This window comes from Callithrix jacchus, chromosome 4 (assembly GCF_049354715.1).
Source record: "Callithrix jacchus isolate 240 chromosome 4, calJac240_pri, whole genome shotgun sequence".
Lineage (NCBI taxonomy): Eukaryota > Metazoa > Chordata > Mammalia > Primates > Cebidae > Callithrix > Callithrix jacchus.
This window is the reverse complement of record NC_133505.1, coordinates 43920836-43939538: the sequence shown is the minus strand read 5'-3', so window position 1 is coordinate 43939538 and position 18703 is coordinate 43920836. Positions and strand designations below refer to the sequence as shown.

At 39.6% G+C, this 18703-nt stretch overlaps 1 protein-coding gene across 8 annotated transcripts in view; it reads left to right on the top strand.

Annotated features, from left to right (window-relative positions):
- Positions 1–18703, top strand: part of FKBP5 (FKBP prolyl isomerase 5) — a 150324-nt gene that overhangs the window by 85407 nt on the left and 46214 nt on the right. For 4 of the 8 annotated variants that reach the window (XM_035295441.2, XM_078369055.1, XM_035295439.3 and 1 more), the window contains exons 3-4: positions 2053–2197; positions 18159–18301. In XM_035295441.2, the coding sequence (XP_035151332.1) occupies positions 2053–2197; positions 18159–18301 (288 nt within the window). Of the gene's footprint in view, positions 1–2052; positions 2198–18158; positions 18306–18703 lie in introns of all 8 variants that reach the window. The other 4 variants (XM_054253919.2, XM_054253920.2, XM_054253917.2 and 1 more) reach the window with 1 other exon arrangement.

The following is an 18703-nucleotide window of genomic DNA, read 5'->3' as shown; positions in this document are numbered from 1 at the left end:
CTCCCTGCCTCTGTTTACAACTTCCCCTTTCATCTTTTCAGAGTGCCCATGCCCAGGGAACATGATCCCCAACTTGCTTCAGATTCTGTTTTGTTCTAGGGAGTAAATCTAATTGCAAGGTTTTTAGGCTTATTAAAAAACGTTTGAGATTTGAAGCCCTTTAAATTATATCATTTATCATTGTCTAGAGCCTCGGATTTCACCATGAGTCTTTTGGTTAATATTTAAATAGGTCTAGTAACTGCCAAGCTAGAGGAATTTAGTTAGCCTCTCTGTGATTAAGTTCCTGTTTGTAAAATTAGAATAATAATGCCATTAATCTCACAGAGTTATTAGGATTAGGTGAAGCACTTAGCATAGTGCCTGTCCTCTAATAATCTATCTTATTAACTATTATATATTTTAAAAAAAGAACCAGTGCTGGTTTGGAAATTCAGTAACTATCCGAGGAAGACAAAAGTTGGATCTGTATTTTAAAGATGTATAGAACCTAGATTATGTCCTTAAGGCAACTCTAGATTTAGGCACAAGTTCATCTTGCTAGGGAAGCCTGAAGTGATACCATAGTACCAGTTGCTGGTGTGGATGACTCTCTGGTAGCCATTCATCCCAAATGCCCAGTTATTGTTTATAGTCCTGGAAGTGCAGAGTCATTCCACATAGGCTGACAGTTGAGCATAGCCAGTTCATGAACATGAGCACTTGAAGAATAGTAAGATATCTTTTAGATTAATGTTTTGAAACTGTTTTTTTTCTTTTGAAGTCCTAGAAAGGCAGTAATGCTTCTTTGCCTTTAAAGAATGTTTGAGGCTGGGTGCAGTAGCTCATACCTGTAATCTCAGCACTTTAGGAGGCTGAGGCGGGAGGATCACTTGAACTCATGAGTTCCAAACCAGCCTGGGCAACATAGCAAGAGCTCGTCTCTACTAAAAATAAAAAAATTAGCCAGGCATGGTGGCATGTGCCTGTAGCCTCTGCTACTTGGGAGGCTGAGGTGGGATGATCACTTGAGCCTGGGTGACAGAGGCTGCAGCAAGCTATGATGGTACCACTGCATGCACTCTAGCCTGATTGGAAGAGTGAGACCCTGTCTCAAAAAATAAAATAAAGATGTTTGGGCTTTTGAGTTAAGAAAGCTATGTAATCTAAGTTCACAGTGTTTATGTGATGTTTATTTTAGGCAGAGGGTTTACTTGTCAAAAAAGAATTTAGGAGCAAATGGTCAAATTATTTAAATAAACTCAGAGCTGACTCCTCTCCCAAAAAGATGTTCATCAGATGTTAGCTACCATCCTCTGTTACCTACTAAAAATGATTAATTTGGGATAGATGATTGACAAACTAAATTATACCACCACACACCTGTATTTGCTTTTCTTTTTCCAGAACTGACTAACTACATTAGCAGCTTGCTCAGCCAAGAACAAAATAAATACACTGGATTTTAAGATAGCTAAATACTAGAAAACAAGTTATTTAGTATCATATCAAACTGTGCAATGATACTCATGTCTTTTACAGATAGACTATGTTTCAAATATAGGAAGTGTAACCTGTTTTACCAGGAAATTGGGCTTTCTGAAATTAAACAAGCAGAATTTAGTCAGAAGCTAATGTTTTTAGCAAAGGAGGGAAATACAGTTATGCCTTTGAAACTTTGCTTAAGCTTCTTTTGGAATATTTTTAAAAGTCTACCATTCTTTCTGGTCTAAGTTAGTGTGTACATGGACTAGCTCACAAGTCTGTGTTATGAGAGAATTTAGTGTCAAAATATAGGGCATTAAACCAATGAACAGGATTTATTGGTTAATTCTTTGAAGGAATAAATAATGTGATTAGCAATAAAAGTACATATAAGAGACAGGTTGGTAAAGGACAGTTTTCTAACAATGAGAGTTTCTGTGAGGACTATAAAGGAAGGTGTTAGAAAGAATGGATAATAGCATATTTGCAGATCTGCCTGGGTGTCTTGGGATGGACTATGTGAACTTTTTATTCTCTGATTACAAGTAAAAATTTCACCTTTTTTTTCTTAATGTTTGTCTTTTCTAGATTGTCAAAAGAGTGGGGCATGGTGAGGAAACACCAATGATTGGAGACAAAGTTTATGTCCATTACAACGGAAAATTGTCAAATGGAAAGAAGTTTGATTCCAGTCATGATAGAAATGAACCATTTGTCTTTAGTATTGGCAAAGGTAAAAGGGTAGTTTTTTGAGTTGTGTTTTACTTAGCTTTATTACTATTTATAATATGTAGAAGCAGCTGATTCTATCCTTTCTAGAAGTTAAACATATTTTAGAGCAGTAATGCTCAAAGAAGGTCTCAGAATCCCTAGGGCTCCCTGAGATCCTTTTAGGGGGTCCCAAATGTCATTTGCTTTCATCACAATACTAAGATATTATTTGCCTTTTTATTGAACTGACATTTGCACTGATGGTACAAAAGCTTCAGTGGTTAAAAAAAACTGCTGGTTCCTTAACACAAATCAAGGCAAGCTGTTCCAGTAGTCATAGTATTTTCCACTGCCACTCATTCACTATACATAAAGGAAAAAGCTAGTTTCATGTAAGAATGTCCTGATAAAGCAGTAAAAATTATTAGTTTTATTAAAACCCAATCCCCAAGTTTCACATCACTTTGATATTCTGTGACAGAAAGGGAAGCACATATAGAGCACTTCTGTACCCTGAAGTATGATGGTTGTCTCAAGGAAAACTACTTGTGCTCTTGTTTTAGTTGAGATCTGAACTAACTACATTTATTTCATGAAACACCATTTTTACTTGAAAGGGTAGACTGTAATCATGCAGACTTGATTCAGTATTTGGCAGGCGTTTTTCTGAGAATGAATGGAGTAAGTCTGTCACTTCAAGGAAAAACAACTGACAATGTTTTTTGCCATTAAGTTTTCAAGTAAAAATTATAGTTTAGGAGAACTCCTATCTGCCACTGTGAGCTTGACAGCTTCCAAAGGCTTTTCTGATGAGGTCAGTGGGTATTAATGAGTGTGGTTTTAAATCTTATACAATGATTGGAAGATCTTTATAGCTAAGAACCAATATTTTATCAGTGACCAGTGCAAGATGTTACAAGATCATGTGTGAATAAACAATTCATTCAAAGTTAGACCAATAGAAAAGTTCATTGGTATACTTTCAGTTTCTACATTGTAATTGACTTTTATGAAAACTTATAATTTGTACAGTTTTGATGTAGTATCAGATAGTTATATTCACAATTATCTAAAAGGTTATTAAAGGACTCCTACCCTTTTCAACTATCTATCTTTGTGGGTTTGGATTTTTTTCTCATGTACTTCATTCAAAATTGCAACAGATGAATGCAGAAATAGATATGAGAGTCTGGTTTTCTCATGTTACAAGTCAAACATTTCTCCATGTATAACATTCTAAAACATGATACTCTTCTCACTAATTTCTTTTGTTTTGGAAAATACGAAATATAAAAATACAAAATTAAACTACTTATTAACATGGGGTTCTAAAATTATTAAATAACTAATCTTTAACTTTTAATATAGTAAACATCAATAGATATGTCATATAAACAAAAGCTCTTTGGAGTCCTCAATTTTTAAGATGTTATGGGGTCCTGAGGAAAAAAGGTTGAGAACTACTGTTTTCAAGTATTAAATATGATTTTTTACTAATTTATTTTCAAATGCTATTTTTTTGGGGGGACATCTCAATCTGTCACCTGGTCTGGCTCACTGTAGCCTCAACTTCCCAGGCTCAAGTAATCCTCCCACCTCAGCCCCACAAATAGCTGGGTATACAGGTGTGTGCCACCATGCCCGGCTTACTCTGTTGCCCAGGCTGGAGTGCAGTAGCACCATCTCAGCCCACTGCATCATCCCCCTCCCAGGTTCAAGCGAGATACTCCTGCCTGAGCCTCCCAAGTAGCTGGGACTACAAGCGTGCACTACCACGCCCAACTAATTTTTGTATTTTTTGTAAAGATGGAGCTTTGCCGCGGTGGCCAGGCGGGTCTTGAACTCCTGACTGCAAGTGATCCACCCACCTCAGCCTCCCAAATACCTGGGATTACAGGCATGAGCCACCATGCCCAGCCTAATTTTTGTATTTTTTTTTTCTTTTTTTTTTGTAGAGACAGGCTTTCACCATGTTGCCCAGGCTGGTCTTGAACTCCTGGGCTCAAGCAGTCTGCCTACCTTAGCCTCCCAAAGTGCTAGGATTACAGGCATGAGCCACCATGCCTGGCCTCAAATGCTTTTAAATGTCTTTAGTTCATTTAGTCTTATTTTTTAATCTTGTAGGAATAATAACCCATACATCAAATTCAACTTTGTAGACCAAGTGGCTTATTGGAAGTTGGTGGCTGAGTTACGGCTTTTATTCTTGTCTGCCAGACAAGCAATTGTAGTTTGTTCCTAGATTAGGGAAAAAAGTATTCACCCTATTCACTGCTAAGGTTCAGTGTGGACTTCATTCCCTTCTCCTTCAGCTCTATATCTAGTTGAATTGCTAACTAAGCATGGATCTGAAAAGGAAATAGTAAGTAGGAACTGAGGATTTACTTTCTGTCTCTTGCCACTCAGCCTTCCCTGCTTTCTGTATCATTTGTGTGCCTGGTGAATTCTGCTTCCCATCCAGGTATGCTCTTTCCAGGCTCCAGTTTTGACCATGCCACTGCTCCCTTCTCCTTTGGGTCCTTAGTAGATTAATGGCTCATGTGATATTAATCTTTTGTTTGAATAAGATAGCAGTAAAAATCACAGTCTTGTGGCAGATAATTATGACACTTATTTTAGAATTTTTTTTTTCATTTTTCTTGATTTCGGGATATGAACCTCCAGGGCTGGCAGAATGGGTATGGCATCGTTATTTAGGTGACTTAAGAGTGACTGGCCTTGTCAGATCCCCTTGTTCCTGCCACCTGCTAAATCCTTACTTTACCCTTAGAATTTCTGTCTAAAAGAAGTTGATAGAGTTAAGGTAACAGGTCACCTTTTAGCAGTTATCTTGGTGAGTAGAATTAAGAATTGTTGAGAATTTATATTGCTACCTTCTCTACTAATATTTTCTCAGCAAAAACACTATGGTGAATGAGTTTCCTAGAATTTTAAGCAAGGTGAAAAGATTTTTTGAGTTTTTTTTTTTTTTTTTTGAGACGTAGTTTTGCTCTTGTTACCCAGGCTGGAGTGCAATGGCGCGATCTCTGCTCACCGCAACCTCCACCTCCTGGGTTCAGGCAATTCTCCTGCCTCAGCCTCCTGAGTAGCTGGGATTACAGGCACGCGCCACTATGCCCAGCTAATTTTTTGTATATTTAGTAGAGACGGGGTTTCACCATGTTGACCAGGATGGTCTCCATCTCTTGACCTTGTGATCCACCGGCCTCAGCCTCCCCAAGTGCTGGGATTACAGGCTTGAGCCACCGCGCCTGGCCGAGTTGTTTTTTAAAAATGCAAGTTGAGAGAAAAAAGGGGCAACTTTCAGTTGACTTTGTACCTCGGTATGCTTGTCTAGAGCCAGCGTGGTCTCATGGGAAAAGCTTCCAGCCGGATGTTAGAAAGCCAGGGTTTCTGTCTTCACTATTCTTTGTGTTATGTTAACATGAGTAAGCCACTTAATCTTATCTGCTTCTGTAAAAGGAAGTCTATAGAGAGCCTACGTGATTCCATTCTTGTTCAATCTGTAAAGAATGCGGGAACAAAAACCATAAAAAACTAATACCAACACAAAGAGACCTTTAGAGGCCCCCTTAAGATGGTAATTGGAAATACTAGTATAGAGCGATATACCTCTGGTAAAACATCTATAACATAATGTATTTAGTTGCCTACAAAACGAGAAACACTGGTTTGGGAGTTTATAGTTTTGTGGGTTTTTCCCCCCACTTTTTTTTTTTTTTTTTTTGAGATGGAGTCTCACTCTAAAGCCCAAGATGAGATGCAGTGGTGTGGTCTTGGCTCACCATAACCTCTACTTCTGGGGCTCCAGTGATTCTTGTGCCTCAGCCTCCCGAGTAGCTGTGGCAACAAGTGTGCATCACCACACCTGGCTAATTTTTTGTATTTTAGTAGAGACAGGATTTTACCATATTGCCCAGGGTAGTCTCAAACTCCTCAGCTCAGGCGATCTGCCTGCCTCGTCTTCCCAAAGTGCTAGGATTACAGGCGTGAGCCACTGCACCTCGCCTATCGTTTTATACTTAAATTTTATAGCAGTAGGTACTTTATCAAAATGCAGAAAATAGTATAAATGGACAATAGCATAAATATTGTTCATTGATCCCTTATATTGTACCTCTCCCAAGAGAATAAACAGAAATATTTTTTCTTTTCTTTTTTGAGATGGAGTCTCACTCTGTAACCCAGGCTGCAGTGCAATGGCACCATCTTGGCTCACTGCAACCTCTGCCTCCTGGGTTCAAGCCATTCTCCTGCCTCAGCCTTCTGAATAGCTGGGCTACAGGCACAAGCCACCACACCCAGCTAATTTTTTGTAGTTTTAGTAGAGGTGGGGTTTCACCATGTTAGCAGGAATGGTCTCCATCTCCTGACCTCGTGATCTGCCCGCCTTGGCCTGCCAAAGTGCTGGGATTATAGGCATGAGCCGCTGTGCCCGGCCTAAATAGAAATATTTCAATGGAAAGTCATTCTAATTTAGGGATTCTAGTATGACTTCACTATTTAAAATAGAACTATAAGAACCTATCCGTAAAATCCCATTGAAAAGATAATCATGGCCAGGCGCAGTGGCTCACGCCTGTAATCCCAGCACTTTGGTAGGCCAAGGCGGGCAGATCATGAGGTCAGGAGTTCAAGACCAGACTGGCCAACATGGTGAAACTCCATGTCTACTAAAAAATACAAAAATTACCTGGGCATGGTGACTCATGCCTGTAATCCCAGCTATTTGGGAGGCTGAGATAGGAGAATTGCTTGAACTGGGACCCAGGAGGCAGAGGTTGCAGTGAGCCAAGATTGAGCCACTGCACTCCAGTCTGGGCTACAGAGAGAGACTCCATCGCGAGAGAGAGAGAGAAAAGAGAAAGAAGGAAGGAAGGAAAGAAAGAAGAGGGAGGGAGGGAGGAAAAGAAAGAGAGAGAGAGAAGAAAAGGTAACATCCCAAGCTATACCTACACTTGGTTTGTATACATCTGTTGCTTTTACCATACCATTTTTTTTTTTTTGAGATGGAATTTCGCTCTTGTTGCCCAAGCTGGAGTGCAATAGCATGATCTCAGCTCACTGCAACCTCTGCCTTCTGGATTCAAGCTATTCTCCTACCTCAGCCTCCCAAGTAGCTGGGACTACAGGCACACACTACCACACCTGGCTAATTTTGTATTTTTAGTAGAGATGGGGTTCCACCATGTTGGTCAGGCTGGTCTCGAACTCCTGACCTCAGGTGATCCACCTGTCTTACCCTCCCAAAGTTCTAGGATTACAGGTGTAAGCCACCACACCCAGATAACTGTACCATCTTTTAAATTCTGTGCTTTGCTTTCTTTATCTAAGGTAATGATAATCATATATTATATATGATTATGTAAGTATATACTGTTATGTTGAGGATTAAGTAAGATCATGTACACCATCGCCTAACATTCAGCCTAACACATGGTATGCACTCAGATGTTGATTACTATTGTTGCAGTGTTAGGATTATTGATTGGTTTTATAATCGATTGGTAAAAACTGTGTTAAAACATCTTCAGCCCTGACTCTATCTGTTGACTATGCATGCAAGCATACAAACCTTTGAAAAAATGCTCAATCATCTGGCTTAGCCCCAGGAAGTTGGGAAAGACAGAATCAATCTAAGGGAACTGATTATTACTACTGTGGAATATGTTACAGAAATTAGAGTGAAGAGGTGTGGTTTCCCTCACTAGGTTTTCTAAACTAAATATTAGAGATGTGAATTCTTAGAACTGGTCATAGCCCATTTAAAAAGAAGTTGAATTAAAAATGACTGAGGATTTTCATACATAAGTCTGTAATAGGAGTTCTGTTCTTTTACCCTCCTCCCCACAGCAAATATATTTTCAGTAAAGTGGAAGAAGGTGATAGATTTGGAGGATGAAATAATTATTTCTACCCTATTCTTTTTTTTTAGACAGAGTTCGTTCTGTTGCCCAGGCTGGAGTGTAGTGGCACCATCTCAGCTCACTGTAACCTCTGCCTCGCAGGTTCAAGCAATTCTCCTACCCCAGCCTCCCAAGTAGGTGGGATTACAGGCACCTGCCACGCCCAGCTAATTTCTGTTTCTGTTTTTGTTTTTGTTTTTGTTTTTTTTGAGCCAGAGTTTCACTCTTGTCACCCAGGCTGGAGTGTGATGGCACGACCTCAGCTCACTGCAACTTATGCCTCCCAGGTTCAAGCGATTCTCCTGGCGAAGACCCCTGAGTAGCTGGAATTACAGACATGTACCACCACGTCCAGCTAATTTTGTATTTTTAGTAGAGACTGGGTTTCTCCATGTTGGTCAGGCTGGTCTCGCCCTCCTCAGCCTCTCCAAGTGCTAGGATTACAGGCATGAGCCATCGCTCTGAACCTCTACCCTATTCTTAAAAGTAAATCCAAGAGTACTTAAGCTTCACCCCTCTCCATTCACCCCTGTAAAAGCCTGGTGGTATATCTGATATGAGGCCACTTCATTGAGGTTGCTTTTTATGTTCTTCATATGTGACTAACACACCTGTGAATCACAAAGATAAAAATCCTACTTTTTATCATTTTCCCTCAGATTTGAGGAATAAGAGAAAAATAAGCCAATACTTTCGGATTCTTCACATTTCTATACTATCCTTTTATTAGAGAAATTTGGCCATAATGAAGTAAATATGAGTAATCTGCCTGTTACATTAATAAAATCTTACTTTTGTTACATTATGATCTGTGATCATTAGTAAAAATACCTGTTAATTTAGCCAACCAGTAGCATACTGGGGTAAGAAGGGGAAAATATATGTTGAAAGACTAATCAGCTGTTACTTTAAGTATTTGCAATGCCAGGCCAAGGGCCTTATGTGTATTATCTCATTTAATTCACATACCAATCTTACTATTTTTTGGATTCTCTAAACAATTAGTATAATTTAGGTGACAGTCATATTAACATTTGTGTTGAAGCTACTTTGAATGTTTTTTATTGAGGTATTATTTACATATAATAAAGTTTTACCCTTTTAAGTATATAGTTTGATGAATTTTGATAATATTTCTGTAACTACCACCACAATCAAAATATAAAACAATTTCTTTACCCTAAAAAGTAATTTTATGTCCTTTTGCAAAGTCACTTTCCTTCCTGGACCTGGGGCCCCAGGCAGTGACTAACTTGGTTTTTGTTACTGTAATTATGCCTTTTCTAGAATTTCACATAAACAGAATCTTGTGTTATCTTTGGTAAATTGCCCAAGAGTATACAGTAAATGGCAGAGCCAGGATTCAAATTCAGGTAGTCTCTTAAGTTATATTAGATCTTCAAGCTTAAAACATAGCCCAGGCCGGGCATGGTGGCTCAAGCTTGTAATCCCAGCACTTTGGGAGGCCGAGGCGGGTGGATCATGAGGTCAAGAGATCAAGACCATCCTGGTCAACATGGTGAAACCCTGTCTCTACTAAAAATCAAAAAATTAGCTGGGCGTGGTGGCGCGTGCCTGTAATCCCAGCTACTCAGGAGGCTGAGGCAGGAGAATTGCCTGAACCCAGGAGGCGGAGGTTGCGGTGAGCTGAGATCGCGCCATTGCACTCCAGCCTGGGTAACAAGAGTGAAACTCCATCTCAAAAAAAAAAAAAAAAACATACCCCAAACCAGGTACAGAAATGAAGTAGGTCCTGGTTAGCAGTATTTATCGAGTGTCTGATAACAGTAGATGTTTCGTTTCGTTTCTTTTCTTTTCTTTTCTTTTCTTTTCTTTCTTTCTTTCTTTCTTTCTTTCTTTCTTTCTTTCTTTCTTTCTTTCTTTCTTTTTTTCTTTCTTTCTTTCTTTCTTCTTTTTTTTTTGAGATGGAGTCTCACTCTGTCACACAGACTGGAGTGCAGTGGCGTGATCTCAGCTTACTGCAACCTCCGCCTCCCAGGTTCAAGTGATTCTCCTGCCTCAGCCTCCCAAGTAGGTGGGTTTACAGGCACACACCACCATGCCTGTTATCATCAGGGGAGGAATGCAATGGCGCCATCATAACTCACTACAGCATTGAACTCTTAGGCTTCAGTGATCCTCCTGCCTCAGCCTCCCAGAGTCCTGGGATTGCAAGCATGAGTCACTGTGCTCAGCCAATAGGTTCTTAATATCTATTTACTTTTTTTTTTTTTTTTTTTTGCATGTTATGGAGCATTCAGGAGATTTGTAAGGAAAGCTTCTAGGCTAAAATACCTAATTTTTCTAATTGTCCCCAAAAGTGTAAGCTAGAAAGACAGCAAACTTTAAGAAAGTACTTACTTTGATTTTTCCTGATACTTTGCAGTAGAGGAGGAATGCCTCCAATTTCCACTGCTGAGTGGATTATCAGGGAGGAGCTGATTTAGGCTGTGGAGAGCTAAGCAAATTTCCTACTCCATTTAAATTTAATATTACATCATGGCTTTGTTCTTTTTTTTGACTACAATATTGTGATACTGTAGTTGTTTGGGAAAGAATAATTAAAATATGACCCCTACCTTCAAGTATGTAACAATTTAGCCTGGCAGAGTTGATCTTTATGGCTGTTGCAGGACAGATAATGCCACCATATCTGTTTTCTTTCCCTGTTTTTTTTTTTAATTATAAGCCATGAAGGTGGGGAGAGATTATCCTGTGATTAGTTCTCTTAGTAATTAGAGAAATGACAAAAATACAATGTAACATAAGATATGAACACTTTAAAAAGAGTCTTAAACATAATGACTGTAATCTTAGCACTTTGGGAGGCCAAGGGAGGAGGATCGATTGCAACCAAGGGTTCAAGACCAGCCTGGCAAACATGGTGAAATCCCATCTCTACTAAAATACACAAATTAGCCAGGCATGGCAGTGCACGCCTATAGTCCCAGCTTACTCAGGAGGTCAAGGCTGCAGTGAGCTATGATCACAGGCCTTCACTCCAGCCTGGGTGACAGAGCGAGACCCTAACTCAAACAAAACAAAATATATAATTTATTTAATTCATGATTCGTTCCTATTGGTAGGGAATAAGGATGATTATTAGAGCCCTTTTATAGCTAATTTAAAATAAAACTAGGCTGTGCGCAGGGGCTCACGCCTGTAATCCTAGCACTTTGGGAGGCTGAGGCAGGCGGGCCTGAGGTCAGGAGTTCAAGACCAGCCTGGCCAACATGGTGAAACCCCATCTCTACTACAAATAAAAAATGAGCTAGTGTGGTGGCACATACCTGTAATCCCAGCTACTCTAGAGGCTGAGGCAGGATAATCGCTTGAACCTGGGAGGTTGCAGTGAGCTGAGAACATACCATCGAGAGCGAAACTACGTCTCAAAAATAAAGAATATGGAGGAAAAGGTTTATTACATTGGATTTTGCAGTGGTTTCTTGGCATGACATCAAAAGCACAGGCAACAAAAGCAAAACAATTAAATATAAATTACTGTACATCATAAATTAGAATACATCAAAACTAAGAACTTTTGCATATCAAACAATAACAGAATGAAAGGTAACCTCTGGAATGGGAGAAAAATATTTGCAATTCATACCTAATAAGGGGTTAATACCCAGAATGCATAAACAACTCCTACAACTCAACAAAAACAACAAAATAACCCAATTCAAAAATGGGTAAAGGACCAGTTGCAGTGGCCATACCTGTAATCCCAGCATTTTGGGACACCTTGGTGGGAGGATCACTTAGAGGTCAGGAGTTCAAGACCAGTCTAGGCAACATAGCAATACCCTATCTCTACAAAAATTTTTTAAAACTGGGCAAAGGACTTGAAATTTCTCCAAAGAAGATATAAAAATGGACAACAAGCATATGAAAAGATGTTCAACATCACTAATCATTAGGGAAATACAAGCCAAAACCACAGTGAGATATCAACCTCATACCCATTAGAATGGGTACTGTTAGAAAAACAGGAAACAGCAAGTGTTGATGAGGATGTAGAGAAATTGGAACCCTTATGCACAGTTGGTGTGAATGTAAAATAGTGCAGCTTCTGTGGAAAACAGTATGGTAGTTCCTCAAAAAATTAAAAATAGAGTTACCATGTGATCTAGCAGTTCTACTTGTGGGCATATAACCAACAGAATTGAAAGCAGGGTCTTGAAGAGATAGTTGTACACTTATGTTTGTAGCAGCATTATTAACAATAACCAAAAGGTAGAAGCAACTCAAGTGTCCATCAGTAGATAAATAGGTAAACAAAATGTGATATAAAGGTGCAGTGGAATATTTAAATTTTAAAGAAAAATTCCAGCAGATGCTACAACATGGTCGAACCTTGAGGACATTATACTAAATGAAGTACTCCAGTGATGAAAAAGACGAATTCCACATATATGAGGTGTCTATCTAGAGTAGTCACATTCATAAAAACAGAAAGTAGAATAGAAGTTGCCAAAGGTTAGGGAAGGAGGAAATGTGTAATGGGTATACAATTTTAGTTTTGCAAGACGAAAAAGTTCTGGAGATTGGTTGCACAACAGTGTGAATAAACTTTAAAATACTCAGCTGTGCACTTTAAAATAGCTAAGGTGGTAAATTCATTGAGTGTGTGTGTGTGTGTGTGTGTGTTTTAACTAAAGGAGAAAACATGTAGTCAAAATGTTCTGAAGTGGTCACTGTAGTCTTTACTATAAATAAAAATGTTCAGGGATCAAAATGTTGTGTCTTAAAATGTGTTACATACTTTTTTTAAACCAGAAAAAATGTAATATTACAAAAGAAAGGAAAAGTTTAATGCATTGCTTTTATACTGGGCGTTGTATGATTTTAAACTTTTTCACCTGCCTGTAGTTACATATATATAAAGCACTTAAATTCAGTGATAGCTGTATTAACGCATTTGTGTACATATATATTCTTGTTTCATATTTTATTACAAATGGAGTAAGACTCCTGAAATTGATAAAGTAAATTATGTGTAAGCTAGTAAAATTGATGAAGTATAAGAATAAAGTGACTTTATATATTCTCCCTGTATTTTACCCATGACTAACATCCTAAAGATGAGAAATCTTTAAAATATTTATGCTTTGGGGATTGGGCACAGTGGTTCATGCCTGTAATCCCAGCAATTTTGGAGGCCGAGGTAGGCGGACCACTTGACGTCAGGAGTTTGAGGCCAGCCTGGCCAACGTGGCAAAACCATGTCTCTGCCAAAAAATGCAAAAATTAACCAAGCATGGTAGCATGTGCCTGTAATCCCAGGTACTTGGGAGACTGAGGCATGAGAATCGCTTGAACCCAATGAGCCAAGATCGCGCCACTACACTCCAGCCTGGGCAACAAAGTGAGACACTGTCTCAAAAACAAGAAAATATTTATGCTTTTGGTCCAGTAATTCTACATCTAGGAATTTAACCTAAGGAAATGTGGTATAGAAGCTTGCTTACCCCACTCCAGACTAATTGATGCTCTCTGTTCTGTTTGCAAATACGCTGAGTGATACAACTGGTTTCCTGTGGTGTGGTTCCACACACTGCTCCCGTAAATGGAGTGGGCCTTGTCAGTGCCCTGCAGCCACAGACCACTAGAAATACACCTATAGTTGGACATGTTGGTACACTACTTGTGAGGGAGGATGCACACCATGCGAACTGTGGAGTATCTCAGAGTGTTAGAAGGGATATTTTATAGGTCTTGGGCTTGTATTAGGTGATTTGGGGGAATTTTAGGAAAGCAGAGCTTTCTTGATTAGATGCTGTTAGGATGTGCAGTGATTCTACGTTAGGCTGTCTTAATATATCTTATTAGGAGGTAGGCCAACTAGAGTAGAGTGAGACCAAAGCTAGAACTGGTAGAGAAGCAGTAGTCACTCATATTAGCCAGGAGAGGGGGGTGTTTGGTGTTTTGTAAAATGCACAGTGACCTTGTTTTTTTCTCTAGGCTTAGACAAAAAAAAACATTTTTTTTTAAGTGGGGCTGGAGTGCAGTGGTGCAGTCTCGGCTCACTGCAACTCTGCCTCCCGGGTTCAAGCAGTTCTCTGCCTCAGCTGGGATTACAGGCACCCACCTTGACGTCCAGCTAATTTTTGTATTTTTAGTAGAGACGGGGTTTTGCCATGTTGGCCAGGCTGGTCTCAAACTCCTGACCTCAGGTATGAGCCACTGGGCCCAACCAGACAAAATTGTGAAGTATTTTTGTTTTGTCTCACTTGAACACAGTCTCAGAGTGACCTTGTCCGATGTTGATATTTTGTGAGATTGTTTATGTCCCACAGGAGAATGATACGGCCTCCCTGTAATCCCTAGGCCAGCTTCAAAGAACACTGAGGTCTAGCTGTAATTGTTCAAGCAGTTTCCAGATGTTGGGGAGGCTACTTTTTCTTTCTCAAACTCTTGTTAAAAATCAGTTGAAGCCAGGTGCCTGTAGTCTCAGCCACGCAGAAGCTGAGGTACGAGGATCACTTGAACCAGGAGTTTGTTGAACCAATCCAGCCTGAGCAGCATAGAAAGACCATGTCTCTTAAAAAGGGAAAAAAACCTGGGCTGATGCAATGGCTCACACCTGTAATCCCAGCACTTTGGAAACCTGAAACAGGAGGATCACTCGAGGCTAGGAGTTCAAGACCAACCTGGGCAATGTAGCAAGACCCCATATCTACAGAAGAATTTAAAATCACGGTAGTATGCACCTATAGTCCTAGCTACTAGGGCGGCTGAGGCAGGAGGTTCTCTTGAGCCCAGGCGTTTGAGACCAGCCTGGGCAACATGATGAGATTGTCTACAATAAGAAAAAAGAAAATTAGCCCAATGTGGTGGCATATGTCTCTGGTCCCAGCTACTTGGGAGGCTAAGGTGGGAGGACTGCTTGAGCCTGGGAGGTTGAGGCTGCAGTGAGCTATAATCACACCACTGCACTCCAGTCTGGGTGACAGAGCACTTTTGTCTCTTAAAAAAGAATTGATGTAGCCATTTTGTAAAGACAGTTGGACAATAGTTATCAAATTTAAAGTGCATATCACCTTTGCACTTACAGGAAGTTACCCTCCAAATATACTTATGCAGAATAGGCAAGCATAAATGGACAGGTAGTCTCATTAGATTACTGTTGGTAATTATCAATAGGAGATTGTAGTATTATGCATCCATTAAGAATGAGGTACGTCTATTTGTATTTATGGTGATGATGATGTCTTTTCTTCATCAAATACATATGTGCCAGGCACTGTGCCATGCCTTTGATATGTTTTATCTAATAATCCTTACAATGACTGTTACTATATAGCAAGTACTGTTATTATCTCCATTTTGCAGGTGAGGAGACTGAAGCACGGAGATTAAGTAACTTTTACAAGTTTACACAGATAGTAAAGGGCAGACTTGGTATTCAAATCCTGGTGGTCTGAGGTTACAATATGCTGCATTTTTGACCTCTAAAGTTTACATCTGCCTTTCTACTGATGGAGAAGGAGGATGAAGATATATATTAAATGAAAAAATAGTTAAGAACTGAATGTCTACTTTGCTGTCATTTGGGTGTTTAATTTTTTTTAAAAGTGACAGCACACAGTAGAATACCAAAGAAACATAACAGTGACTTATAAGGAGCAAATGGATGACCTTTCAGCTTTCACATTTCATCTCTCTCGTGGGTGTTTTAATAATAGTCATGTATTACTTGAATAATTTTTTTTTTTCAAGAGACAGGATCTTGCTGTCAGCTAGGCTGGAGTGCAGTGACATAATCATTGCTCACTATAGCCTCTTACTCCTGAGTTCAAGCTATTCTCCTGTCTTAACCTCCAAAATACCTGGAGCTATAAGCATGTGCCACCATGCCACACTAATTTCTAAAATTTTTGTTGAGATGGAGTCTCACAATGTTGCCCTGGCCAGTCTTAAAACTCCTGGGCTCAAGCGGATGCTCCCACTTGGCCTCCCAAAATGCTGAGATTACAGGTATGAGCCAGTGTTCCTGGCCACTTACATACATTTTTAACTGAAATAAATGTAGCTGACATTTTGAAAAGTTGTAGTAGTTAATAAAGATTAAGCTAAAGTCATGAATGACAAATGTTTTATCTATCCCTGCTTACATACTGTTATGTAGGGTTTCCCTTGTCTTAATATCTTACCACCAGCTCATTTTAAATTCACTTCTTCTGGGGTTCGTCTTTTATTTGATCCCACTTTGAATACTTAAATTTTTGTTTTTATTTTTTGAGACAGGGCAGGGTCTTCACTCTGCTGCCCAGGCTGGAGTGCAGTGGCATGATCTCAGCTCACTGCATCCTCGACCTTCTGGGCCCAAGCGATGCTCCCACCTTAGCCTCCTGAGTAGCTGGCAGGCATCACCTTGCCTGGCTAATTTTTTAAATACATTTTTTTGTAGAGATGGGGGTTTCACCATGTTGCCTGGGCTGGTCTCGAACTCCTGAGCTCAAGGGATCTTTCTGCCTCCCAAAGTGCCAGGATTACAGGCATGAGCCAATGTGCCCAGTCCCCAGATACTTAATGTTTTTGATAGAGTACCTCATTTGTAATTTAGCCTTTTTTTTTTTTTTGAGACAAGAGTCTCGCTCTGTAGCCTAGGCTGGAGTGCTGTGGCGTGATCTCTGCTCACTGCAACCCCTGCCTCCCAGGTTCAAGCAATTCTCCTGCCTCAGCCTCCCAAGTAACTGGGATTACAGGCCCGCACCACCATGCCTAGCTAATTTTTGTATTTTTAGTAGAGACAGGGTTTCACCATGTTGGCCAGGCTGGTCTTGAATTACTGGCCTCTAGTGATCTGCCTACCTTGGCCTCCCAAAGTGTTGGGATTACAGGTGTGAGCCACCACGCCCAGCCAAAATGTAGTTTAGCCTTTTGAATTGCCTAAATTTTCTACTCTTTCCCAAAGGACTTGATACTACTTACAGTAAGATAATGATGCACATCATAGGAACTATAAACATTGAGATTACAATTATATAACCTAATATAGTTCTACAATTGAGCAATAAATTTAACTTAGTTTCCTTGATGGCTCTAGGGACCAGTTTTGTGGAAGGTAGTTTTTCCATGGACCCAGGTCGGGAGCCTGGTGAGGGGGGTGGTTTTGGGATGATTCAAATGCATTACATTTATTGTGCCCTTTATTTCTATTATTATTACATTGTAATAAATGATGAAATACTTATACAACTCACTACAATGTAGAATCAGTGGGAGCTGATTCTACAAAAGAAACATTCTTCTGATTATAAATTTTGAGAAGAAATGTGTCTCATGGACCCTTTGCAATTTATACTCTGGTTACTTCTTGTTTTGTTGTTTTTTGTCTACCCAACGAAATTATAAGCTTCCTTAGGACAAACTCTGTTTTTCAGTACTATTTTTGTTCTGTCTCTGCCTAGAAAATATGCACTTATTATATATAGTTGAAATGATAAATTAAGCAACGATTGCAACATAGCCATATTTCATGGATAATGTTACCACTAGTTTTCAAAGACTTCATTTTTGAGTAGTTTAGGAATTTATACTACTTTCATTCCTTTCAGCAGGGAATCCTTTTTGAGACAGGGTCTCACTCTGTCACCCAGGCTGGAATGCAGTGGCATAATCATGACTCACTGAAGCCTCAACCTCCTGGGCTCCTGTGCTCAAGCAGTCCTCCCACCATAGCCTCTGGAGTAGCTGGGACTACAGTTGTGCACCACCATACCCAGCTGTGGTTTTTTTTGGTTATTGTTTTTTGTTTTTGTTATTTTAATGTAGAGATGAGGTCTCGCTGTGTTGCCTAGACTGGTCTCAAACTCCTAGGCTCAAGCAGTCCTCTCGCCTCAGCCTCCCAAAGTGCTGGGCCAATCACCAGGGAATCTTTTATGATAGCCTTAAAAAAAATCTTAATTTATTTATTTGTGTGTAACTTCTACTGAGTTCTGTCATCTTGTGGCCCATACGTTCTAGCTGAATACACAGTATGAAGAACTGGAACTTTGAATATTTGTTTATGAAAGTTAAATCTTTTAAAAGAAGCCTTATAGCTTTCAACTACCTTTTCCTTTCTCTTAGGCCAAGTCATCAAGGCATGGGACATTGGGGTGGCTACCATGAAGAAAGGAGAGATATGCCATTTACTGTGCAAACCAGAATATGCATATGGAGCAACTGGCAGTCTTCCTAAAATTCCCTCAAATGCAACTCTCTTTTTTGAGGCAAGTATGTGTGTGATGCTGCCTTGTCAGCATCTGCTCTATAATAGAGATGGCTTTGAAGCAACAGTGGGAAAAGGAGCTAAGCTTGCTATAGAGTATCAGATCCAACTTATTTATTTTGGAGCATGGCTTCTTGAATTGTTTCCCACACACCCAAGGTTGTGCGTGCCAGTACTTTCTTAGAAACATGCTTCTAGCACAGAAAGTTCATATCCAAATAAACAAGACACTACACTTGGAAATAAAGATTCTGGTCTGTGGTGTGAGTGTGATATACTCAAAACTGACCAGAATACAGGATGGAAATGTTGGTGATAGATGTTGAAATATGCCTATGTCAAGTTGCAGGTACTTTCATATTATAAAGATTTCTATATTATAGATTTCACCTCTCTAGAAGCT